Raw genomic sequence first — 25,949 nt, 5'->3', positions numbered from 1 at the left:
TAATAAAAATCTATGTGATCATAAATGCATGTTAGACATTCGTTATTTGACCTCCCATTAACGTTCGAGAAATAAAGCGCCGAAAACGTTCAGGAAATTTCTTACTGTTCCTTGTCAGTTCATCAGCAATCTGTCTCTGACTCAACACCAGAAAAGCAGTCTTAAACGTAATCACGCATAGTCATGGTATGTTCTTGGATTCCTGGCAGATGGAAATTATGACGGCACATTTTTTTCAACACCTGATTCTCCCAAAGTCATTTCTGTGGGAGAAGAGGGGTCTCGGATGTATGTTTCTTGCCGTTTATACATAAGTTCCCCGGCGACGACCACTTTTATAGAGAACTAGTTCATTTATTCGTGCCCAGAACCGGTTTAATACATCTAGACAAGCATGTGGGAGCTAAAGGGACACAATTTATTGTTGCGCGCCTTCAAGGTCCGAAGAACTAGCGGTAACGAAGGCAGTTCACCCAGCTGTCTGCTCAGCGCTCATGCGCTTCTCTTACACACAGCGCCCTCTCTCCTGTCATCGCTGAAACGACCAGCTCGCCGGCGGCAGACGGCACACTTCTTAATTCTAGAACACTATATCCATGTGGCGCCAGCTTTGTCCCTTTCGTATTACAGTTATGACACAACCGTTCACCATGCAGCATTCCCGGCGATGTCGTACCATTTGTCTGCCGAATTGGCATGCATATGCTAGTCTAGTTAAGCAGCAGGTATTTGAACTGACTTACGTGCCTGCAATTGTGTGCCCTAATCACCTCACTGCAACGCACGATCTAGCACAGTCAGTTTTTTTTTTTTTTTTTTTTTTAATCTGGCATTGCTGCACGTGCTTGCTTTCATCTTCATACATGAGGGCGGTCCTAAGTGTCTAGAAAATTCTACAACGGAGCCTAGGGATCTGCCTCATTCTCTCACCATCTGTTTTTATTACTATTACTAATAATACTACTAAATGAAGAAAATGCTTTTTAACGTTCTTGAGTTATACTTGCTTGCACATGGCCAGAGTGGATTGCATGTGCAGGCCTTCTTCTACTGCACCTTTGTTTCCTCCACTGCCATTTCTTTAGAAAACTTTAAAGCTTCTGCTTCCCCTTGACTTTTTTTTTTTCTTTTTGCTTTCTCTTTTTATAGATTGAGTTCAGGAAGAGAACAGTACAACTGAGTGTGACTCGAAAAATCAACTTTATTTGATATTAATTTATTTATAGTGCTCTCTAAATTCAACAACACAAACTGGAAACATGGTCGAAAACTGCATATCATTGGTTTTCTTTTAAGGCACAGAGCATACTGTGAGGAATGTCAATAAATAAACCTGATACATGTCCCTCTATTCACAAACAATGGCATACCTTTGTTTAGCCAACAACATACGAAAGAGGCAGCACTGCTTCAGCTTTAGATGGGCTGTAATACTGTCACAAAATATCACAGAATTAGCAACCACATTTGCATGCCTCATAGCAATGACGTTGCAGAATTCCTGATACTCCCACAAGGCCACATGTGCCACATTACAGATATGTGACAGGAATGACAGATCTGTTCAAGACGGATGCTTAACAACAACTCAAAATTACATTGTTGCATATCTAGCATAAATCCGCTTTGCTTCTAAAAAAAAGGGAGGTGCACAGTCAATTGATATTGAACACCACTCCAAAGAATCTTGTATTGTACATCCAGCAACTGGAAATAGTAAATTACAAGCATCAAAGTGAGGAAAGGGTGTGCCTGTAAAAACAAAATATTTCTAAAACAAAAGCAGCAAGTGTTTAACTCATTTTGTACAGTGCATCACTACTTGTCATTATTGCCGCTGCATTTTCGTTACCCCCTTCTGACACATACATTTGCTTGTGTACACTTCACTACAACGAGGACACCCGGGACAAAGCAGTTCTCAGTAACAAAACAAAAAGAGCAAGGCGATAGGAAAATGCAACAAAAATTCAGCACTCTAATCGTGCAGTTTTTTCAAACTAGCCAAATAGCAACAGCAAATCTACTTGCACCCCAGAAAAACTGCAGGTATCTGATGCATTCAATGACAAAGGAACAGATCACCAGCCACTCAACACACCACTGTATGTACAATGCAGCCCAGTGAGATATTTGAGAGTCATCAACCGGAAAACCGCACAGCTACCCTTTGGATAAAATGAAAGGGCTTCCAGTTTAACAAAACCAAACAACATTTGCATACATATTGAATGTGATTACTAATGCAATGGCTAGCTAATACAAAACTGATTTCCACACCAGCTGGGTACCTTCCCCCTTTCTTACAGGGCAAAAATAACAACAGAGGTTTACCCAACACCTCTCCTACAAACTTGAACACGAGCTTTAACTTGCACACCAGATGCTTCTCGTGGCCCACTAACTGACCTGCAGTCAAGCTGCAGGGTTACTTTCTGGTAGCTAGCTTTTTATACAAGCAGTGTGTTTACAAGGGTAATGCTGCTACAGTGTTCTTGCAATGTCTTCAAAGCCATGGATTCTCTCACTCAGCAGCAAGAGCTGCCACTCAAATTGAAGCAGGGCCACTGCGTTATGACACCTAAAGAAAAACACACCCGTTATAACTAACGTGCTATATAGATGAGTTTGGGCACTTGCATGGACAGACTCAAAATATGCTACCTTTGTCAAGGTCTAGGTTGCCATAACTTAATGTCTGACATTGGACATGGTTTTCTACTCAGCCAGTTCTACGGAAACATGGTGAACAGGTAGAGAAGCTGGCGGTCAAGAGTACATTGTGACTGCAAAGTGTGACGGATGATAAGTGCGCACCTGTGGCCTCGAAACAATAGTTCTGTAATGCTTTCCCAAAATGGCTCTGCTCATTGGCAAGTGCAGACCAATATCCCCAATCATTGAGCACACAAGCACCACCTGACCATGCTCTGGCACATTTGTCCCACGGACTAGCATGCAGCTGTTGTGTTGTTATGCACCAAAACGGGACAGAAAAAAAGAAGTGGCAACATCGTCGGGTTGCCCGACAAGATGAGGCTGGTCCACAGCTCATACCTAGTATGCGAACAATCGTGCATACTGTGAACAGATTATGGACATTCTCGGTGGCTACTCCATGCCTCATGACGACCACAAGACTGTGGTACTGTAACGATAGTAGGAACTGAAATGCGCAGGGGACCAGTTTCCCTGCTCTTTGGGAAGATGGAGAGTCCCATTCAGGGGAACAGGAAGTTGAACTCGAGGAGGAGGAATTCGATGACCTGGTTCTGCTGCATCATGTCCAGTGCAAGGTTTCTGGGTTCCTCGCCCGAGGAAAGCAACGTCGGCCCAAACACTATGGCCAGGTTTTGAATGTGCATGCGGTTCTTGTCACTGTGCTCTGTCACCCTGCACCGTGACAATGCAACAGAAGTAATCAGGAACAGAAAAAAAGGGCGTGGAGTGGGGAACACATGCTGCTGCTGTAGCCACCCAAACCACAATAAATGCATTCAGTGAAGTCAAGTGGGTTTTTATGTTCAAAATTAGTGCATGAGAAAGCTGAAGCTACTTTTTCACAACGCTGCAAGGTGTGGACGCTTGCAACGCTGTGAGATGCGTCACATGCCTGCAAGACCTTAATTTGTGGCAAATAATATAAAGACTACAGCTGAACCTCCTTATAGGAAACCGGCAAAAGTCGTAAGATAGTTTCGTGCCGACGGAATTCCCAACTTCGAAGCTGCTCACGCAATTAAGGAGTCCGGAAAAAAACAAAAAAACAAGAATAAGAGTGAAAAAGGTTCAGACCAATTTAGCATGGTTAAACCAAATGTGATTTAAGTGCACTAGCACTTCGGTTTTCGCATTGGGCACCAAGCCATATGGATGAGCCTACATGGCCTAAACGTATAGTTGTGTCTGACATGGGATCCAAGAGTACCGATGCATTTGATTCCTATTTCAAAAGTGCTTTCTCAGTTGGCCGCTTTTGCTAGTTTGGCCATGACAACCGGTCTTGGAACGTCACTCCAACAGCCGACCAATCAGTGCCTGCCATATCACCTGCTATGTAACACCTGCCAAAGGCATGTTCCTGTTGAGGACCAAAAAAACAACAACAAAAAAAAAGTCAAATATCGAGAAAATATGAAAGGCAAAGACTGCCGCCTGTCACTCAAGTGGGCAAAGATTAGTGCTTCGCAGTTTGATATGTATTCGTTTTATGACAAACCAAGTTGGATATAAAAAAAGTAAGAATTCCATGTGTGAAAAGTATTTAGGAACATTCAGCATAGCCAATAATTCGAGATATCCATGTTCATTACACTGATGTTCAGAAGCGATTGCAGCCCGCTCAGCGTTTTACTGAAGACACCACTCACCTCAGCAAATGTCTCAACAGGTACTTGAGTGTGTCATAATTAGGTCGCGGCAGATCAGTCAAGAGATCTTTAAACATGGCCAGCTTAGTCGTTCTCGTAGGTTGACCTGCATTGAAGAAACAACATTTAATTTCGAAGCTTGCCCCAGTGAAACAAACACTGCATACATGAGAGTAGTGCAGTATTAGTATGACTATTAACTTTTTTGGGCACCATGCTTGTAACACTGTGATTAAGTTTATCATAGGCGTGAGCAAACGGGGGGGGAAGGGGGACGGCCTCCCCCCAACCCTATAGGGGGAGGGAGGGGGGCCAAGTTCGCCCCCATAACTCACTCTGTCGGAACTGGGTCGTCGTTTTTAAAAGTACAGGGTTATTTATGGCCATACAGAATTTTTTACTATACTGGCGGCCGAGGACTCATGTTGTTGCGTTCCAAGTCACCTTTTCCTCTGGAGAGCTGGGGACTGAATGAAGAAACCGTTGTGAGAAGCGAGCCGTCGAGTTATTTTTAATTCTGCATCCATGACAAAACTTGTTTTGTTTCTTAAGCGTAGAGTATTTTGTATGTGCTGCTATTTTAACGCATCAAAATAAATTTTTATAACCATTCCTCATCTTCGCGCTGTGTTTTGGCTGTAGGGGCGCTGTAGGAGTTTTGAGAAAAAAAAAAAAGGGGGGGGGGGGGGGGGAGGCAGTGCGGTGGAACTTCGCTCCCCCTAATGCAGCACTTTGCACACGAATATGAAGTGCATCGCAAACAGAATTCCAGTTAAGTTGGGCCATAGTAATTTGTGGTCACTGTCTCATACAGAACACACAGGCAACCATTCGCTGCTGTGAAGCACTAACTGAACCACATTACACTGCCTGCTTTGTATAATTTAAGAAAATTTTGTGAATTGATTTGTTAGAAACTTCCTTGAGTAAGAGCACATAAAACTTCATTTCTTGAATAAAGTATGAAAACACTAATATACCAAGAAAATGTTACTTCTACGTATATACTTGAGCAGGATTTTCCATAGGAAAAAAATAAATATGGGGTGAGAGAAAAAGAGCACAGCATAGCTGGTGCAAGGTTTATCTGACCAGGCCTAAATAAGAAACATAGACCAGAAGACGCTCACTCGTGCTAGTCGCAGCTCAAAGACAATGCACTGCTTCTGTCACATATGTACTAGTAACTAGCTCTGCAGCTAGATATCACAGTGGAGCCCTTGTAGCACCGCTGACATTGCCACACTAATGAGGACAAAGCTTGTAGTTTCTACGTGGGCATAGGCCACCAAACACCACAAATTCGAGTGTCGCGCGAGCCGAGGCCCCGATCAGCTGTCACCACGTACACACCGAAACATACTGCAACCTCCGCAGGGAGGAAAGCGCCTCGCTGCAATGACACAAGCCTCCAAGTTCACGAGCGATGCCATGTTCTCGCCAAAAGGCGCCAATGAGAAAAGCCACTGGGATTCCGGGGCGGAGCTGTGGCCGAGTGGCAGTGAAAAGTCAACCGGACACCTCTCCATCGCTTGAGGCGGGAGAAAGGGAAAGAGAACAACAGGGGAGCGGACGGCGGCTGTGCAAAAAAGCAGCTGCGGAAAGCCCGAATCCCACAAGCTCTCTCACTTTTGAGACATTTTCAGCACTGGCAGTTCAAAATGAGCCTCAGTGCATGCCCCAGCAGCAAATCCAGTGGCCAGTACACCGCCGGCAATGGCTGTAGTCTATCCCTTGTCAAAACCCTTGTATTTCGGTTTGAAGTCATAGAGGGCTACTGATTAATTTTGACCATCCAGAGTTCTTCCCACTCGTTTGAACCCCACAGTGTACAGCAAGTGCCTTAGCCACTGAGTCATTATGACAGGATAATCAATGACGTGCCACGGACATAATTATGCCTTTCCCCCTTTTAGAATGCATTTAAATTAAGCCTGCAACTGCTTCTGCATCCAAGAAAAAAAAGTAAAAACACCTGTGGCAGCCCTATTACTATTCGCAGACAGATAGCTGCACCTGTCTAAGCATTTACATTTCTTTATCCACCCTTATATGTTACTTGACAAGTCGTAAACTTTCCCACAAACTAACATCCGTCATTACAATCATTACACTCGAAACTGGATAGTATATCGAACTGGAAGGGGATCGCAAAACAGTTCCAAGAGTACTGTAGAATCTGCAGTGGAGAGATGCAAAAGCCTAAGCCTTGCTGCTGCACACGGTACATCGCACACCCTTTGTTGAACACAACTGGCATACTGTTGAACACATCAAAGTTCGCCGGTGTTTTATAATTGGTTTACAGGAAAGGAAAGGTGCAGTATATGTCGCTCGCAGAATCTTGCTGACTGATCTCGCCAACACCAGATTTTCATCACAAACCTTTGAAAAGCTTTCGCCTTAATAGCTAACTAGGTTCACAGGAAAGGAAAGGAGCAGCATCTGTCACACTTGTTTCTGTGGACACCTGAAGTCTTTTTGAGGTACCATCCAGTCCACACGCTGGCGATCGGATTTTCGCGTAATGGGGCTAGTAAAGCTTTCAATTTAATAATTCCAATATATCAATAATTTCATATATCGATAATTCGATATATAAAACATGTCACAAATGAGCTTCTCTGTAACCCAGGGGCATGAATACGATGCACCTACGCCAGCGGCATGCTTTCTGCAGTGATGTACTATTTAGTGGCATGCTGGCAGGCCAGCACGTGCTTGCCATAGGTGCGCCAACCTGCACGTCGTCCTGCACCTCTCATAAGGCATTGAAAAGGTGCGGTGCCATCACACTCCACCTCGTGGGATACGTAAATCGGAGCGTCAGAGCTCGAACTGCTCAAGTCTCACAGCACAGTGGCATTAGAGTCGAGGCTCTCATCGAAGCTAGAGCAGACAGTGCTTTTGGAACTCATCACCGAAGGTCACTAGAGGTCTAATTTTTTCACTTGTGTGCTATAGGAGCAATATTACCTCAAATGAAATTGGAGTAGAGCCGATTTCCACGTAGCCTTCAGCAGCGAACCACGTCACACCAAACTACCACAAGCCCTCAGTCAACAAAGGCTTCTTTGCATGACAGCATTGTCATGCTAAAAGCAAGCATGCCAGAACTGAGGCAGCTTTCACACAGTCTCAACGTTCACCTAATCACGTGGTTTTACAGCGTTAGCGCTGCTAGCTTTGCCCAAGGACACTATGCGCGCAAAACTTTTGTGGGAGTGCTTCCAGGAGAAGCACCCTTTGCAGTGGTATGCTGCAGATGTATTGAACGTTCCGTCAATAGGAGTTCAATAAATGCGAACAAGAGTATTATACTTTTGCATGACATTTAAAAAAGGATATTCAGGCAGTCCGACTATAAGCAATACTATACTCAATACACCTGGGATCAGATGTGTATCAGTAGACTTAAATTTACTTAACTGATAAGTAAGATAATAACTGTGCATACCAATAGCCTTGAGGAACTTGTTGAACAGGTTGTAGGGAAAGAGGGGTTCCTTCATGTGCCGGAAGAACATTTTGAGTGCCCCAGTCAACACATGGATGTCCTCTTCTAGTGACAATACAGTGTAGTCATCTGCAGCACAGCAACAAAAGTGCACATGGCAATTTCAGTAGCACCACAAATAAACAAGAAAGCTTGACATTCATTTGAAGCCCTAGGCTTACTGACAGCATCTGTCAAACAGCTGGTGCACAAGCAGACGTGTTGATATTAGTACACTCTGATGAAGAGTCATAACAACAAAAGCAAAACTGCTCAAGAGTAAAAACCAACACAAGAGTTAGACTAACAAGGCCCTTGATAGATGAGTGAAAATTATCAAAGGTTTTTTTTTTCTTTATGCTGCATGACAAGAAAGACATTATTAAAACCAGGAAATGAAACAAAACAGAAATGGGTGTACGATGACATGAATGCCCACCTTGATTGACGTGGCACCGGACCTTCTGCACCTGAGACAGGTTGCCACTCGCTCGATAAAGACCGTCGGCTGTCATGTCTGCAATGAAGCAATTAAAACTTTAAGCTGCTAACTAAGTAACTCTAGAAGACAAGTATCTACACTGTAAAAATAAGAAAGGCGTATGGTGCATTAAAAGCCATTATATACATGATTTGATTTGTGAGGTTTAATGTCTCAATGCAGCATAAGTGCTCTGATAGACGATGTAATGGAAGGCCCCTTATTAATTCAGACCAACCAGGGGTTCTTTAACATGCACTGACTATGCAGAGAACAAGTGTAGTATGGGCACAGTCATCATCATAACAAAGTAAACATCATGCTGCAGAAGGTTTTAAAAGCTAAGAAATAAAGCTAGAATTTTCCATTCTCGGTGAAGCAAATTTACTAACCCAGTTAGACATCACAGAGAACTTATGCAAGCATATAAATGAATTAAGAAAAACAATTATTGTGTGGCTTTATGGGCAAATGAATGAGCTCTAGAGTTATCAAAAACATTTATGCATATCTAGCTTGCTTTTATGTTTGTGACGTCAATGGCATAATGAACTCTGGGATTCCCGTACAGGATCTTTCAATGCTTTGAGAGCACAAAAATAAACATTACTTCAAATTTCTCCCTGAAATTAAGAACATTTATGTCACTGAGCCATTACCAGCGACAACCAATGAGAATGATACTTACCTCGCCTCTCAATCTCAAGGATGCACTCCTGAACAAAGCGAGGCACTGTCGACCGGTCTTTCTCGCACAAGTGTGCCAGTGTGCAACCAAACACAGGCTCATCCTGTGGCAAAAACAAGAAGAAAATCACATGTATGCAAAAGAAGTTGCACAGAAGCACATGCATACAGTAGCATCTCGGTGATTTGAATATCACAGGGCTGGGAAAAATAAGAAGGGAGCCAACAGAGTAGGACCGCTGTTTCTTACTCATTGTGTCTGTTTTCTCCAATTTGACCAATATAGTACTCACTTTAAATTGCATTATATAGAAATTCAGTGCCATTCATTAGTAATTACAACGGTCTAATTTGTCCACAAGCGATACCAACGAATTGACAACTGCTGCCAGGCACCTGCAACATTCGTTGGGAAACCAGCTCGTACCACAATAACATTAGGAAGATGATAATAAAGAACCATCTATTTCACATCATTGCTGTGAATAGTACACTCGAAGGCCATCTGTATTCGCTAAACTTGCAAACTATACCTGCACAATCGGTGGCACTGCGAATACAATCCCCGCGGACTCACTAGGCCTACTTGTCGAGGAATAAGGCTGGCATTAGCTGAAATTCAATCGATGTTTGCTGCCGAGTGTTGAGCTGTGAACGAACGAAATGTGCTCTCGCTTAGCTTATTGTAATTTGAATAAAGTAAAAAGAGAAGCAATAATGAGGTCGTAGCCTCAGCGGCATGAAGGTTTTGCTTGAGCACCAATGCCAGTACAACAGTGCCGACGCCTGCTGATCAGCCCACTAACTGCCGATGAGGTGGCTAGCCCATGTCAAGCGTCGTGGTGTCGTTGATAGCATATTAGGCTACTGTGCTGTAACGTCCCTAGTATTCACTGGCATCGTTCTCAGCTTTACAAGTGATTATCGCATTAGCAATGGGTCTCAATTGTGAAAAAAAGCATTTAGTGGCTATTTGAAATTGAATTAAAGTATATTTCAAGTATTAGTTGTGTCCAGTATCTTGCCATGGGTGACCTTACATACAGAGAAAGCCCATAACATGCTTTTTATAGCCTCAAAGTTTAGTTTCCCAATCCTTTTAAGTGTACACAAGATTGCGCCTTGAACACTACTTTTTCTTCCATGAATTTTTAAAATATCTTTTTTTTTTTTAAATAGGTTTGCAGTATCCAGCTCACTTTTGGTAGACATACCTACACTTATTCTGTAAACTGACTTACAAACCTCCTCCATGTTTACAAGCAAAAAAGGTGATAGAGGTGGCGCTGCAGTCTTCTGCAATCCCATGGTAGGCAAAAAGCACGGGAACGGCACTGTGGCCAAGCTTGTCAAGAGCGTGTTGTTGTGATGTGCAGGTGCCTTTTGGCAGAAGAAATAACCATGTGCTCTGTAAGTGAGTATTTATTGAGCCTCAGTGGCGAGGACTGAAAGCGACATAAGGAAAATCGCCCCATACAAGGCGTGCAGCGTCCAGACCTGTACAACGTACCGGATGGAGAGTGGGTTCACAATAGAAGGTGTAGGAATGAGCATTGGGGACTTATCACAAAAAGTTTGGCTGCTGGAGGCCATTGCATCGAATAAGCACCAATCATTCAGTAAAGAAATTAACATGCACTACCCGACACTGAATTGCAACAGCTGCGATTGGTTCTCATTAGGAACCTTTGGGGTAAGCGAGGTGCATTCTTAGCTCATGATATTTATTTCAAGTGCATTATGTTCCTAATTGAATATTGCACACTTTTCATTATGAATTTGCGGAGCTTCAATTTTCTACAGCAAGATACTATGGGCTTTAACATGCCTTTGCCCTGCTGGAAACAAAAGTGTTTGAATCAGCAACAGTGAAATGTACCTGAGATGACTTCACGCTCAATCCTGTTGACACATTCAACTGATTGAATGTGGCCACACTCTTTGCAGTGCCCAGAGAGCCAGAGCTTGGTAAAATAATGCTGTAATAAACAAACCTTGAATATGCCTTTTTCCTGGAGGCTCTCCAGTGTTGGCCTTCGCACAAAGAAATGCCGGAGCTTGTCCCGTATTCGATTTTTCCGCTCCTGGGGGCTCTGGCCACTGCAGGAGTCCAGCACGGTGGCTGCTGCCTGTGACTGTGGCTGCAGGGCCACCTCAGCCACTGGGGCAGGCGGAGATCCTGGCTGGCGAATAGACTTGGTCCGACCAGCTTTCTTGCTACGCCGAGATGCAAAGCTGGACGAAGGCGGAGGCATGGTTTCTTCCGCGGGAGGTGGAGCGGCAAGCTGCTCTGGTTGCCAGCCCATGACGAGGCCCAAACCATTGGGCTGCAATACAGGACCCATACTGTGGTGAACAGCACCACGCTAAACAGGCACACCTATGCGGGCTATGGAGCACAAGGCCAGGGCTCTCAAATCTTCCCAAGTGAATGTGGCCATGGCGTCATTCTGCGTCTATAAAGCTTTAAAAAAAAGCGCTCCTAGTTTACCATGTTTCTAATGTACTGGTTAGGTCACATCACCACTGCCTGTGAAGTATAGCACTCCCTCCTGCAAAGCTCTTCCAGTTTGTTTTTATGATTACTTAAACTTAAGAAACTTATTTTTAGCCACTTATAACGGAAGTTTCACTTCACACATTTTGGACCTTTTCCTTGATAGCCTATTATCATGCAAGAAGTGTATACTTTGATGGCATTTTCTGAAGAACAGCATCTTTAACGCTGTCACATTAAATGTACAAGTGTATGAGAAAATCTAATTCAGAAAACATAGATGACCATATTAGATGATTAGAAAATCAGGCATTTTAAGCTTTTAATGAAACATGTCAGCTTGAACTTCGAATTAACTTGGACTTCACTGTCAGTGAGAAGACTGAAAACAGCCACAATGTACACCACCCAAGTTCCTGTAGCAAAATACATAGAGTGATGCAGTACAAAATACCGTGAGAATTTTCTTAATGTACGACGTGAGATGTTGGCATTCTTAAAATCACTACTCCAAAAGTAGCGAGAGATGATAGCTTGCCCAAAAAGACGACCAAAGAAGGCATGCCAAGGAAGTCAAACAAGGATACGTCAAATAGAACCATGCATGTGGATGCTACGTTCTTTAAAAATTCCCTTTAGCATAGCATCAATAAGTTTTTGGTCATGCACAAATAGGCTTCCCAAACGGGTTATGGAGTAACATACAATGCTGCAGGCAGGTGGGTGCAAAAGTGACCACCACATAAAGAGAGAGAGAGAGCAAAAATGAGCAATATTAAAGAATGGTTTGACCTACCATGAAGCTTACTGGAACATATGATATGGATGCGCCACGTAAAAACACTGCCGAAGTACACTACCGATCTGAATAAATAATAATAATAATAATAATAATAATAATAATAATAATAATAATAATAATAATAATAATAATAATAATAATAATAATAATAATAATAATAATAGTAATAATAATAATAATAATAATAATGATGATGATGAAGATGATGAACAGTTCTTAAAACAGGTAAAATATTATTTACGAGTCGTGGCTAACCTTTTTCTCTTTTAGCTTAAACCTGGCAAACAGTTATGTGAGGCATAGATAATTACAAAAATGTACTCCACTTAAGCAATCAAATCAGAAATTCTGTCTGCGCACCAATCTACCTAGATCAGGGGTTCTCAAACTTTTTTGCTTGGAGGAACCCCAAAAGCCTTCAAAAAGTTCCAGGGAACCCCCCCCCCCCCCTTCCCCTCAGAGCCAGTCTCATATCAGCTGCCGGGTCAAGACGGCTCCTGTGCTTGTTCTTCAGATAGGCGAGGGCTGAAAATGCCTGTTCACATGCATATGTAGTTGCAAAGGGAAGCAAAATGTCCACTGCCCTTTCAAAGAAGCATGGAAACAACGGAGCAGTCCCCATCCAAAATTTCACCAAGCCTTCACCATTAAATTTTTCTTTAAGAGCAGTGCTTGCCCTGAGCTCTGAGGATTCTTGCGGAACACAAGAAGACAGCCCGCGGAACACAGGGGTTCCACGGAACCCAGTTTGAGAACCCCTGACCTAGATTATTACTACATTATACACAACAGCCACAGGGTAGAAAAGGTCTAGCTTACCAGCCTCTTGATAGCTGCACTGATGGTGTCAAACCATTCTTTGCTTGTCTGGACATTGTCATCCTGGAGAAGCACTTTTTGCCCAGCTGTAGTACTCAGCTGTAACATGAGTGAAGAGAAAGTAAACTTTGCATTGAAGGTGCTTCCAGAGGCTTAGGTTTTGCAAATGAACCTGCATATGTTGAACTCGAAAGAGATTATTTAACGTTTTGATACATTAATAATTTTCTGCATATAAAAATGACAATAGTTAAGTTTATTTGTAGCTTGGAAGCAAGAATACCTTGTATCCACTTAGTGAGGTGCTTCTAGCAGTAACGTACAGCCAGCTGGCGTACTGGTAGTGCCCCCTAACTAGGCGCTGTTAGGCACAACTTCCTTCACATCGAAGCCGCAGTAAACGGCGCTTCAGAATTAGCAAATGCCTATCATTACAGTCTATTCCTACTCAAGTATCACATGAAATCTTGATGAAATGAAGACACACTTGCTTTTTTGCAATGCCTTCAGCAGAAAAGCCCAAGTAATGAGACCAGTCGCTTGGCTTTAGTTAGGTTCACTTGACTGGATGACATTGACATGGCATGAAAAATAAGCACGAGCAACTGAAAACCACTTCCAAGCGCATCCCACATTCACTTTGCGATGCAGTTTTGCACTGCTACAGCTGCCAGCAGGTGTTGCCGCATGCGCAAAATATGACAGAAGAGTGCCGTATGGTGGCCCAGGTGTGGCATTCCATTTGACACATTGAACGTTCCGCTGGTTGTGGGTTTGATAAATACAAGCAATGGTGCCGCACTTTTGCACGGGGTTTGCAATTTGACCTTACGATCACATAAACATCACATCACAAACAACAATTTGATTTATACAGGTATTAAATACCTGGATTCTACTGTATATGTGATTTGGCCACTGTGGCCAAATCACTGAAGCCACTGTGGCAGCCAATGCCAAAGATATGTACAGGGCAGTATGTCAGTTAAAATAATGCTGCAGGGTAATACAGAATTCTGACAAAATGTATAACCTTCATAACACATCCATACCCTGTAATGAAAAATTTTGCAGTAACAGCTCAGTGAGAGAGAGAAAAGAAAACTAGGCTGGATGACAAACTGAAATGCTCAAGTAAAAAATGAGAAAAGTGTCAATGAACAAAATTTTCCTTGTATTAACGACTATTAAAAAATTGAAATAAAGGGGGGTAGCTTCTAACATTCATTAATTAAAGCTCAACTGCACTGATGCCTTGATCAGCAATGGACACTTCAGCAGAATCATCTTTAAATATCTTGCGATTAAAAAACTGTGCGTAATATGTAGTGCCAACATTAGGAGACCTTTAGTTCTGCTTAGTTCAAGTTAGTTCAGTAGAGTTGTTTGCAACCAAAAAAATTACTAGAAGCTACAGTTCTTACCTGAAAAACATTCCGCCGCTTAGACTTGTCAGGGCACCAGTCAATGACTGCACCAGCCAGGTTTATTTGAAGTTCAGCGCTTTTCCCAGCTGGTTTCTGTGCAGATATAGATCCCAATCAGGGCAAGTGGCAGAGCTAAATACGGAACTGCAGATGTGCAAGGCATCTCTAAAGTGTTAGTCTCTACATTGCAAGTTCCAAAAGCTCCCGAAATTTCCTTACATTTATTTTGTCGCGACTCCTGGACAATAAAAATTAAGTGTAGAGAAATTTTATAGCGAACCCTAACCTCAAGTGTTAATAAGAAGCAGCTTAGGTGGAGCATCTTCCTACCCATGTTACTAAAAGCATAACAAATTTTTCAAAATCTTTTCCACATCTTCTGCCAACTCCTACCTCCTGTGCAGAGTTGATGTCTTTGTAGAGGAACAGGTTGCGGTTGGTGAGCACCACGTATGCTGGTGACCAGCTTTTCTTCTGCTTTTTGCCAGCTCTCACCAGCTCCGTCTTGTTGAGAGTGCCCTGACGAGTCACCAACTGATGAGACAAACACAATGCACAAGCAAGTCAAAATTTGCACCTTTGTCAAAGCTTTTTTCTTTTGTAGTAACTTTTTCCTATTGCTGCGCATTTTTTGCACGTACGTACGTACGTACGTACGTACATACATACATACATGCATACATATGCCCCGTCGCAGTGGTTAGGTTGCGAGACTACTGTGCCGGAGTACCAGGGTTTGAACACGACCATCGGCGGCTGCGTTTTGATGGAGGAAAAGCTGAGTGGCATCCGTGTGCTGTGCGATGTCAGTGCACGTTAAAGAACCCCAGGTGGTCAAAATTACTCCGGAGTCCTCCACTACAGCGTCTCTCATAGCCAGAGTTGCTTTGGGACGTTAAACCCTACAAGCCATATATACAAATACACATACATACATACATACATACATACATACATACATACGTGTGTACATACATACATGCATGCATGCCATAAAAACGCACATATAACACGAGGTCTCCTTGCCATTCTAGCAGTTAGATTTCCATCTCATGTTATATGTGGATCAGACCAATTTTCAGCCAAAATTTGCAGTTGCAGTTTTGTTATTAACTCTTTCGTTATCATGCCACTGTGATTCGATCACCGGTGATCGAAAAACTCAAAGTTCAAATTTCACACCACCAGCATCGTAACGGACTTACTGCGCTGTCTAATTCATACTTCAGGCACTATATTTTTGTTTTCGGCATATTTTGTATTTTTTCCTGCGTGATGACTATTTTTCAAACGCCTTTGAAGTTCAGGTTGCGGCGTGGAACGCTCCCGACACTGCATCAACCTCGGGAACAGCGCTCGTTCGCAAAAAATCTCTTTCAGGCAAATTTTTGCCTCTAGAGCGGAGTTGTTGGATGCTATCAACAGCAGCAGCTCAGAAGACGATGTTGCATCCTCAGCTTTTGATTCCAATATTGAAACTCCCGAACAACATCCTGAAACTTTGGCTATCATTTGTTTGTTCTTCCTTGGAGCTCGTTCACTTGATGAAAATATGTCATGATTGACATTTCTGTCATCTGCAGTGACGCAGCAACAGATGTGGAGACTGCGTTCCGTCGTTGAAAAGAAGGATTTTGCTTTGGCCGAGCATAACTCCTGGCATCGTTCTTAGCTTGACGCTTTGTAGAAGGACTTCTGGCTGCTATGGAGCGTCAGTATAAGTTTTCCAAAGCAGCGGATTTATTCAAATTGTCTTTCCCCGCAGCAGATCTAAATGCCATATGCCTGTACAACAACAGGTATGAAATTACAGTCACCGACTTAAAAATTTGATTCCTCGTTTTTCAGATATGCTCAATTTGTCGGACTTTTTCACAGCACCGCGATATGCTTTACAGAGCTAAGGTACATGAGCCCCTGAAATTTTGGACGCATTGTGACTGATTGCTTGATTTTTTGGACTTTAGTCAACCCGTGGTGATTTAAGGATGTTTCACCGCAAAGGATAGTGAGAACTATACAGTAAAGCCTGTTTCAGGTACCTACTTTACCAATTTTTAAATATCATATAATTTGCAGCATAAAAGTTTGTCAGAAACCTATAAAAAACAACCACTTTTATGCTGGTAACGAAAGAGCTGATCACCACTACAATCATTAGGCTTCTAGTGAGAGGAAGTGACCTCGTGCTGATTGAATGTTCAATGGTTTCAGTTTCGACCCGATTTCAATACGCTAGTCTCGCAATGTATATGGGACCAGAAGCAGAATGAGTGTACCTGGCGTGATGTCAGGATCAAGAAAGCAACACTCGGCATGTTCAAAGGGGAAGTAATCATAGCTGCTGAAAGCCTCAGCAAGGGGTAGACTGTTGCTGGAATAGATGAAGCAGGGAGAGCCACGGCAACTGCCACTGAATGGCTGAAATGGGTCTCTATGCCTACACTAGCCACATCCCACAGTTGGATTGCAGGCACTTGACCAGCATTCTCGAAGAGCTCGCCGGTCAAGCTTCCAAGAAATATGGGATACCGTATGCACTTAGGGGTACCAAAGAGTCTGCGGAAAGATGTACCTGGCAAGGGACCCTCGACAGACAGTGCACCGGACGACGATCATCCTGAAATCCAAAGATCGGAGAACACTTCATGGGTGCACATGCTGCGCATCTATGCATGGGGCGAGATACTAAGAGAAGTGCGCACTGCACAAGCCATCTGGCAGCTTGTGCGCTGCATACTGGTTTACAACTGAAAGACCGCATGATGTCCCTGATTGGCAGACAAATTTGAGCTGCTTTTCTATTCACAGCGTAAAAAATCTCTGACCAAGCATATCAGAGCGACAAGCGGAGTGGGAACCAGAACCATGCACATGGAGATGTGTGCCCCCTTTTTGACCCCTATTGGACAAGTGAGCGTAGATGGACCGCATACGCCGTGCGGGGCAACCGAAAAATGCAGTGTAAATAAAACGCTTATGCTGAGCTTTCTTATGTATAATGCAAATTAAAATTTTCTTGCATTCTTGCTATGTCAAAACCATAATTCGTATTATAAGCAGTTCCGTATTAAATGCGGGTTTCTAATGCATGCACGCATGCACAAATGCATGTACGTAGGTTTATGCTTTATGGTCTATACAATTTAAAGTCCTAAAGCGACCCAGGCTACGAGGGACACCGTAGAAGAGTGGTCCAAGGATTTCAATTGTCTGGGGTTCTTAACAAGCTTAAACATCACACAGTACACGAGCACCTTACTTTTTACTTCCATCGAACCCGAGTTCTTGGGAGTCAGCAGTGAAGCACATTAACCACTGAGCCCCCGTAGCGGGGCATATGTATGTATACATGTATATGCAGAGTGTTTCATACAGCTTGAACCAAGGATACTAAGTACTTAATCGCCGGCCCTTGTACGAAACTTAACGCACTTTTTGCACCAAGTTATGCGTTTGTGATGCCCACAGGCATCCTGAGCAAATGTCGTCATTGATGGAATCTCAACCTTCCCGGAACCCCTTGTGCCACAAGAAAGTTTGTCTTTGCTTCACTGTGCCATCAGCACAGCTTTCTGAAACATTTCAAGCATTCCCATCCTGTTTTTACCTAGTTTAACGCAAAACTTGATCGCATAACACTGCTCCAGAAACTGGTCTATTTTTTTTTTTCTTGATGAAGGTGCAGTAGATGCCTCTGCACAAAGCGTGATCTGCCTCAGCAACAGGCCTCAGGCAAGAGAGACTGGTCTCGTTTTGAAGCTTAGATCCCCGACTAACGTTTTCGCCCAAAGCGCCACCCTGCCAACAGGCATGGAAAACTGTAAAAAATCAGTCCGAGAAGTTCTGGAACAGACCTTGTACATGAGAAAACCCACTAGTTGAATTTCACTGGTGGTCTAAGTCGATCTTTTGTTTCTGCTGAATACTTGGAAAACCTCCAAAAATTGTAAATCAAATAAGAAGCACATTCGACTGCGCTCGGAATTTCACATATTCGCACATCCCTAATGCTTGCGACTCCAGCAAAGTGGCCAAAATGGATTCCAGCAAGAAGCCAAACCAGTGCACGAGAACTACTAGTACGTGCAGCATGCTGAAAAATTAGAGTACGGACCCAGGATGCAACCACGTCCCTGCCTTAGCCCTGTAGTTTCTGCACCACCTCAAGTTTCCTAAAAGTAAGGGAACTTCCAGTGTGCCTTGTGTTTCCTTGTTTCTTAGGTTAGCCTGACCTCTTTTAGTCCTTTCCTTCCTCTCTTTTGTCATTTACAATACGAGTAAACGACTCCACTGGAACTGCTGCCTTGTTCCCACAACCTCACCAACAAGACAAGCCTCTCATGCCTTTTACCAACCACACCTCTCAAAATAGGCAGCAGCTCATGCTACAGCCTTTGATACCAAAACCTATGGCACAAAATAATGCATGCAAGCATGCATGAGCACGAGCAAACTCACAAGCACTCATGCTAAGCACATGGCCCACTCACCTCTAGAGTGTCAAAGGTCTCAATGGCCTCTGCTACGGATGGTCCATGCAGTGGGTAATCCTCGGGCAGGATCATGGAGCGTGTCCTCATGGCTCGTGCATGCTTCGAGTCCGAATGTGCTGAAGAAAGGGGCAGCACTGGTGGAGGCGTGGGTTTCAGCCGATTCAGCTTGGGTGTCAGTGTTGGCCCAGTGGCCGTGTAGTGGCCACCACGCACACTGCTGCTGCTCTCGGCTGTCAGTGGCAGAGCCCTGCGGTCCCATGGCAGGTTACTTTCGGAGCAAGAGTCAGTCTCTTCCTCAATGGAACTTGTTGGAACCAAACGGGGTCTGTCGCCTGCCACTTGGCTTGGGTCTTCTGCCGAGCTATACCACTGCCAAGAGGGAAAGAGGAGGTAAAAGGTGATGATAAAAGCCAAGCAAATAGCATAAACCTGTGGAATTATCTGAGCTTCCTGCCAAGCTGACAGCGAATGGAGCAGCCGCATTTTGTATGCAATGCATTTGACATTTGCTTGTGACCCAAGTTAAAAAAGAAAAGGAATACTCAAAGTCGCCCTCACACTGAGGGTATATAGCATATAACAGAAAGAAAAACAAGGGTATGAGAGCATTTTAAACACTTGAGATATCAAAGCTTCACGTCAGCCACATGAAAATTTAGATTTTGCACAGCTTCAGCAATTTATAAACAGTTGACATAAAGTGCCTATCTTCCGATGTTTGGCAATACAAGCTACAATGAATAAGGAAAAAAATCCGTACAAAGCAACACAGTCACTTGAAATTACTCTTTCCAGAAACCTTTAATGCAAGCCACAGTTCCTGAATCAGAGGGATGATCACAGGTTTAAGTTAGCAGTCATCTGCGTAATAACCCCGATTACGCAGTAACTAGCACTAGCTGTTTATATAACTCAGCTAAGACGTTTGTCCTCCTATGAAAGATAGAATACGGTATGGTACATGAGATTTAATGCCCCAAAGCAACTCAGGCTAAGTGAGATGCCCCAGCAGGGTAGTGGATTAATTTAGACAACCTGGCAATCCTCAAGCAACTGGACATTTGACTATTACCATTCAACCAGAGGCACACAACCTGCCTACAACTGTCATCCTCGCATTGAGAACAGAGGCTCCTTAGAAGTACTTTGTGCAACCCAACCAACTAGCACAGCTCGAGTAAAGTAAAAAGGATGCAAAAATGTTCAAGGGCAAAAACATGCGCACTCTGCATAATGCAGCAGGCTGTTGTGGTAGTGTGGACACAGAATAGCACCAAACATTCTTGCATGCCTTGTTACTGTCTACAGACGAATACAACTTAAGAACCCAGGGACGAGTATCCACCAAAGAAGGCTCTCTAAACAATGCCGCCAGCCTATCGTCATGACACAGTCAATCAGCTGGCACCTGCTAGTGAGACGTTTCGGGTGGGGTTGGCAGGTGCAATGTGATTCACTGTGATATCATAACAATAGGTCGAGGCCCCTGTTTGGACAGCTTATCTTGTACAGGCCACCTGCCAATGTGTTCTTGTGCTGTATCTGACTAAATACGAAAATGGCACTTGACAGTGCATTTTCACATCCGTCATATAACTGAACAGTGCGATATCGATATGAAAAATCATAAATTTGCTTACAGAGGAGCAGAAAACGGGTGATAATAATAGGAATATGATTTAGAAACAGAAGGAATAGAAACAGTGATAGCCTTTAGAAAGCCTGAAAGGAAACATACTGTCATGCAGCCAGAGCAGCCATAGCAACCTAACACCTCTGACATAATCAGCCAGATAACAAGGACAAAAATAAGCACACACTGCATGCACACAGGTCATGATTCTTTGTGACTGTTACACTAACCTCCGTGCAGTTGTATCGATAAGTGTATAGTTTAGATACCATTGTTTATGAAGCTTGCACTCCTTAATTTAAGTCACACAAAAGAATCCATAAGAGCTGTATTGCAATGAAACTTCCCCCAATTGTGAGAGATAAAGAGAGGAAAAGCATGGATGCGATAAAAATGCGGCAGATGCACAAAAGCAACTTGAGACAACAGAATTTCATGAAGGACGTGGCTGTAAATAAACAAACACCCCAAAGGCTATGCCGGCTGCCAAAATTCAACTTATGATGTTCATGAAAGTCAGTTTCTATAATTGGTGCCAGCAGCACAGGTAGAAGAAGAAAAATAGACCATTACCTCTTCTTCGGAGGATGTTAGTGAAGACAATGAAGTTACATCAGATGGCGAAAAGAAGCAATCGGTCTCTGAGCCAGCACTGCTATATGGAGAGTTCCCCACGTTCTGGCACAGTGAAGATGGCAGGCTTTCCAGTTCGTAAGAGAAAGCTCGGTTCAGCTTGTTCTTAAAGAAGAGGTCCATTACATTGAAGGACTTATCTGAGAAGCCAGAAAGGAACGACCGCTCAACATCTCACGGGGGCTCTTTGCTACACGGGAAGCCTAGCCGACACGACGCACAGGAAGTGAAAGCACAGCGTTTCCTCCCAGGGTGAAGGAAAGAAGGAAGTGGGCAGGAAGTCTACAGCAGATGCCGACAACACTCCGCCCCAGTCGGACCGAGGTGTGCTTGGGTTTCATCTCTTTTTTCTTGTAGTATGCAACTATGCTGACATTAGCTGCGTCGGTAAATAGGCCAGTTTGTTCTCCAAGGTAAGTTTCTGTGGACTTTATTCTTTTTGCAAGAATCAAGTGTGCTGTGTCAAACATAAAATTACAATTCTGGCAAAAAAAGACAGATAAATACAGTGTTACAAGTGATTAAAACAAAAATGAAAGCAGAAACTTCCACGTCTCATCATTCTAAGCTTTCTTGAACTAGAGCGCTTGGACGCCGTTTTTCAGCCAGTGCCGTGTTCATTAATGAACTGTGCTCATAAGCGACTTAGCTAGATGCTCGTCTAGAATAATACATTTTATTATATACTTATATGCAAGCTCCACACTACAAGTTACAATTGATTTCTTAATGCACATCTGGCCCCAACACAAAGCAAGTAAGTACTGACAAAATTGAAAACATAAGTATTACAGAAAAAATTGCACAACCCAATATATTCACTCACCTCTGAAATGGCATGACCCAGATGGCAGTGTGTAACCTTATGACAGTCTACACTTTGTGCAGCTATTCAATGTTTACCTCAAGTTACAAATTGTCACCAAATTTCTGCAGCTCTACTGTCCAGCACTTAAAAATCAAGTGTAACCTTAATCCAAATGCCCTTCGTTAGCCTGTCAGTGAGAGCAAAAAAAACAGAGAAAACAAAGAAAATAATTGCTACATTACATTCTCTAGAAGAGCATCAGCTTTCCGGTTGTTCGCTTTTAATTTCCAAATACTAATAAGTAATTTTGTCCGCAATGAGCAAGGGAAGAACTATAAGAATGTTATTCAGACCCACCATGCTGATTCAAGCTGACTCAGGCCAGCAAGAGACTAACTGGACATGGTCATTTTCAATATAACTGAGCGAATGTGCATAAAGAATGTGACGATGTAAAAGATAAAGACGACAAAAAAAGACAACATAGTTCTATGTTCTTACACTCATATGTAGAAAGATTATAGTATTCATATGTAGAGACGTGCGAGATTTTTTCACAAGATATACAGGCTCTACCTATATCAGCCACGCACGCAATTTAAGCATGCATCTTGTTCATAATGTTGTGCTAGCATTTTTTTTCTGCAGTTTGTTTGCTTGTGCCAACTTTCTATGCAGTACTAACAAAGAAGTGACCAGCTAAACTTCACACTCGGTTAATTTAATAACAAAATCAGAAAGAAATATACAGATTCGTGTAGAAATAAGGTGTCTACATAACCTAAACAGCTTGCTGAACACAGGAGATATAAAAGCCATTTAATTTTTGCTGCAGATGAAAACGAAACGAGAAATACATGTTAAAATCCAACGTGCATCTACTGCCCCAGATGTAAGTCAGTCCTATGATGGCAGTTGAATGGGAACTTCTTCCACTGTAAGAAGTGTTACTTCCGAAGTACAGTAATGCCTTGCTAATCGACCCCTGTCAATTCAGAAATTCGAATACCTGAAACTAGGAGAGTGGTCCCGTGTGACGCCCATGTAAATCTATGGTATAGGTTGCTCGTTAATTAGGACATGGACGGGCTTGCTCCAGTTAACTCGGACACGAGATCACGTTGAGGTATAACTCACACACCATGCGATAACAGAAATGGACCTCCCTGAATCTAACTGAATGGAACAGCGATGCATTCACAATTCATTTGCATTATGGCAGCCACAGAGAATATTAGAAGTTCCCTATTTCCGAAATGAAGCTTGCTGCATAGTTTTCAGTTTTGTTTTCTTGACGCTCACGTCATGCCGCGGCAACGATTAGGCACGCCTGTCGGCCAGTCTAACCTTTTTTGCTTGTAGCGTCAATGTTTTCATGTTTATCTTGGAATGGCGTCAAGTCATTCTAACGCCTATGCGTACACCCCTCACGTGCATCATTCACTTGCTGCCTCCAGTACACTACAGTATGCTGCCACATGCTGCTTGCAGTATACTGAAGCTGTGCACTAAACACACACACAGTCTTACCGCACTGCGTGCTTCACCGCAGTGCTTCATCGCAGGTACTGTAAGGTAAACCATCCTCAAAACGAAGCAAAGGGGCCATTTTGTGTTACTGCATCATACTGCGAAAAGGGTAGCAGAGCCCTGCAGAATTTTGCAGCATATCTTCAGTGTTCCCAACAACGTACACAAAACAAAGTACTTGAAGAAGTAAAAAAAAAACTGTCATTCTCACTTGGGCTTTATCTCAAATGCAGACAACCATCATACAAATGTTAATCAGATAAAATTACTGTGATTCAAATGAATTCTGGCAGTTTTTTCGGGCCCATTCGATAAGTAGAATTTTCAGTTAATTTGAAAATCTTCTAACACTATGTCTGTTCAGATGAAAGCTGGATTGTTGAGAGTTCATTGCATGCCACAAGTGAAAACTTTCTTGTTCATGCATTGACTCAGCATGGAAAGTATTTCACTAGCTTCACAATGCCTACAGCAGCAGCAATGGCACAGGAGGCAGTATTATTCAGCGGTACGTACCCTGTCCGTAGCAGACTGATAAGCTGTTGCTAAGCGGCTGCCCCGAGCAAAGTAGAACTTGCTATTGCCATTGTGCTGCACGGGCTCATCATTGTCATGTTCTCGTGGAAGGGAAGAAGAGGTGGGCTGGTTCTGAGCAGGACGGCTTCGAGAGCCCTTGAAGGACTGGTGCAGACTGTCACGACTGCTGGACAGCAAATCCTCTCGACTGGAAGACAACAGACTGTCACGGCTGGACGACAGTAAGCTGTCCTGGCTTGATGACAGCAGATTGCCTTGGGTGGTAGGCTTCTTTTTGGCAGGTGGGAGTGGCGGAGGACCCTTGCGTTGGGAGACCCGTGGCGAGGCTGACCGTGGAGCTGGGTTTGCAGGATCCCGCTCCTGAGGAAGTGAGATTAGCTGTGTCACAGCATCATCCGCTAGGCTTTACTAGGGTTGGTCTTGGCAGTGTGGCATGCAGCAACCAAAGGTTATAACAGAGATTCCAACCTATAGAAACCTGCTCACTACTTATAGACCTCTTCCATGTTTACAAACAAGGCGGCCGAGGTGGTGCTGCAGTCGTCTGAGATCCCACAGTAGGCAAAAAAGCATGGGAGCAGCACTGTGGCTAAGCTCGTCAAAAGCATGTTATTGCGATGCGCAGGCACCTTTTTGGCAGACAAAATAATCATGTGTTTAAGGGGTTTACATGAACCCAACAAAAGTCGAGTCGGGTCCCACTTTAAAGGGAAAGGGCAAAATGTAGCGGAAGAGAGCAAAACACCAGCCACGCATTTCCCATCCAAAACTGGCTTTTTCCCTCGAATAATCGACTCGACCTGCATTGCATTCTGTCAAGTTCATGTACACAAGGCTATGTGAGTATTTCATGAGCAGGGGCGAGGACAAAAGCGGTACATGGAAAAACTCCATGTACAAGGTGTGTAGCGTCCGGTCCCGCGCACACCATACCAGACAGAGAGTTGGTTCAAGGCGCAGAAGCGTAGCGCTGCTGCCCGCCAGAGAAAATGAGCAATATTATTATTTGCTGGCTGTTCTCACACAGCAAATTATCTGTGGAACGCGTCGAGAATGACAAAGCTTTGGATACTTACAACTAATTTCAGTCGAGTAAGTAGATGGTGATTTTTGTCGCTCATAAACAGTGTGCGCAAACCAGATCTGAAGTATTCCCCTCGAAACGTCATTGCATCCTCGGATGATTCTTTACACCGAGTGGCGAATGAGTGTTATTGGAAAGCACAAAGCCCCTTGCTAGCATTGAGTGGCTGTGTGGTTAAAGGATTTTAGGTAAGCATGGCAACAGTAGCAAGGGCATGCACCGCACGGATCTGCTTATCCTTGCGTTACTCTCTCAAATCACTGCGCTGCGTGCCTGTTGTATCTGCTCTGTTCGTGGGCAGCTGTCGGCGTAACTTTTCACAATTTCTTCACGGGTATTCAGGCTTTTAGCTTTCATTACAACTACAGACTGCAGCGGATGGTTGGTTCCGTAGTTAGGGCGACCCAGTTCAGTCCCGGCCACCATGGCCACGTTTCAGTGTAGGCTAAACTCAGAATGCGACAATGTGCCATGCGGTACGTAGTTGACGTAAAGATCTGCGGAGAGTCTGATTCACGAGCGCATATGTAGCTTGGCGATAATCAATCCCACAACTCCCATTTGCAATTGGCCGCTGTGAATACAATTAAAACCGCTCGGTATAAAAAAAAATGCAACTCTGATCAAGCAAGTCAGTGGCTGTCAACGC

General features: G+C 43.5%; 1 protein-coding gene across 1 annotated transcript in view; it reads right to left on the bottom strand.

Moving 5' to 3' along the window:
* Positions 1-1,181: 1,181 nt before the first annotated feature.
* LOC146199027 (uncharacterized) overlaps positions 1,182-25,949 on the bottom strand; it is a 28,894-nt gene continuing 4,126 nt past the window's right edge. The window contains exons 4-14 of the mRNA XM_084594500.1: positions 24,196-24,576; positions 19,073-19,444; positions 14,973-15,113; positions 14,577-14,672; positions 13,153-13,251; positions 11,029-11,361; positions 9,036-9,138; positions 8,306-8,383; positions 7,828-7,956; positions 4,371-4,476; positions 1,182-3,393 (exon numbers count right to left, since the gene is read on the bottom strand). Coding sequence (XP_084450626.1) covers positions 3,222-3,393; positions 4,371-4,476; positions 7,828-7,956; positions 8,306-8,383; positions 9,036-9,138; positions 11,029-11,361; positions 13,153-13,251; positions 14,577-14,672; positions 14,973-15,113; positions 19,073-19,444; positions 24,196-24,576 — 2,010 coding nt within the window. The 3' untranslated portion in view covers positions 1,182-3,221. The remainder of the gene's footprint in view (positions 3,394-4,370; positions 4,477-7,827; positions 7,957-8,305; positions 8,384-9,035; positions 9,139-11,028; positions 11,362-13,152; positions 13,252-14,576; positions 14,673-14,972; positions 15,114-19,072; positions 19,445-24,195; positions 24,577-25,949) is intronic.

This window comes from Amblyomma maculatum, chromosome 2 (genome assembly GCF_055883805.1).
Source record: "Amblyomma maculatum isolate TAMU_Amacu chromosome 2, ASM5588380v1, whole genome shotgun sequence".
Lineage (NCBI taxonomy): Eukaryota > Metazoa > Arthropoda > Arachnida > Ixodida > Ixodidae > Amblyomma > Amblyomma maculatum.
This window is presented reverse-complemented; position numbering and strand designations above follow the sequence as displayed.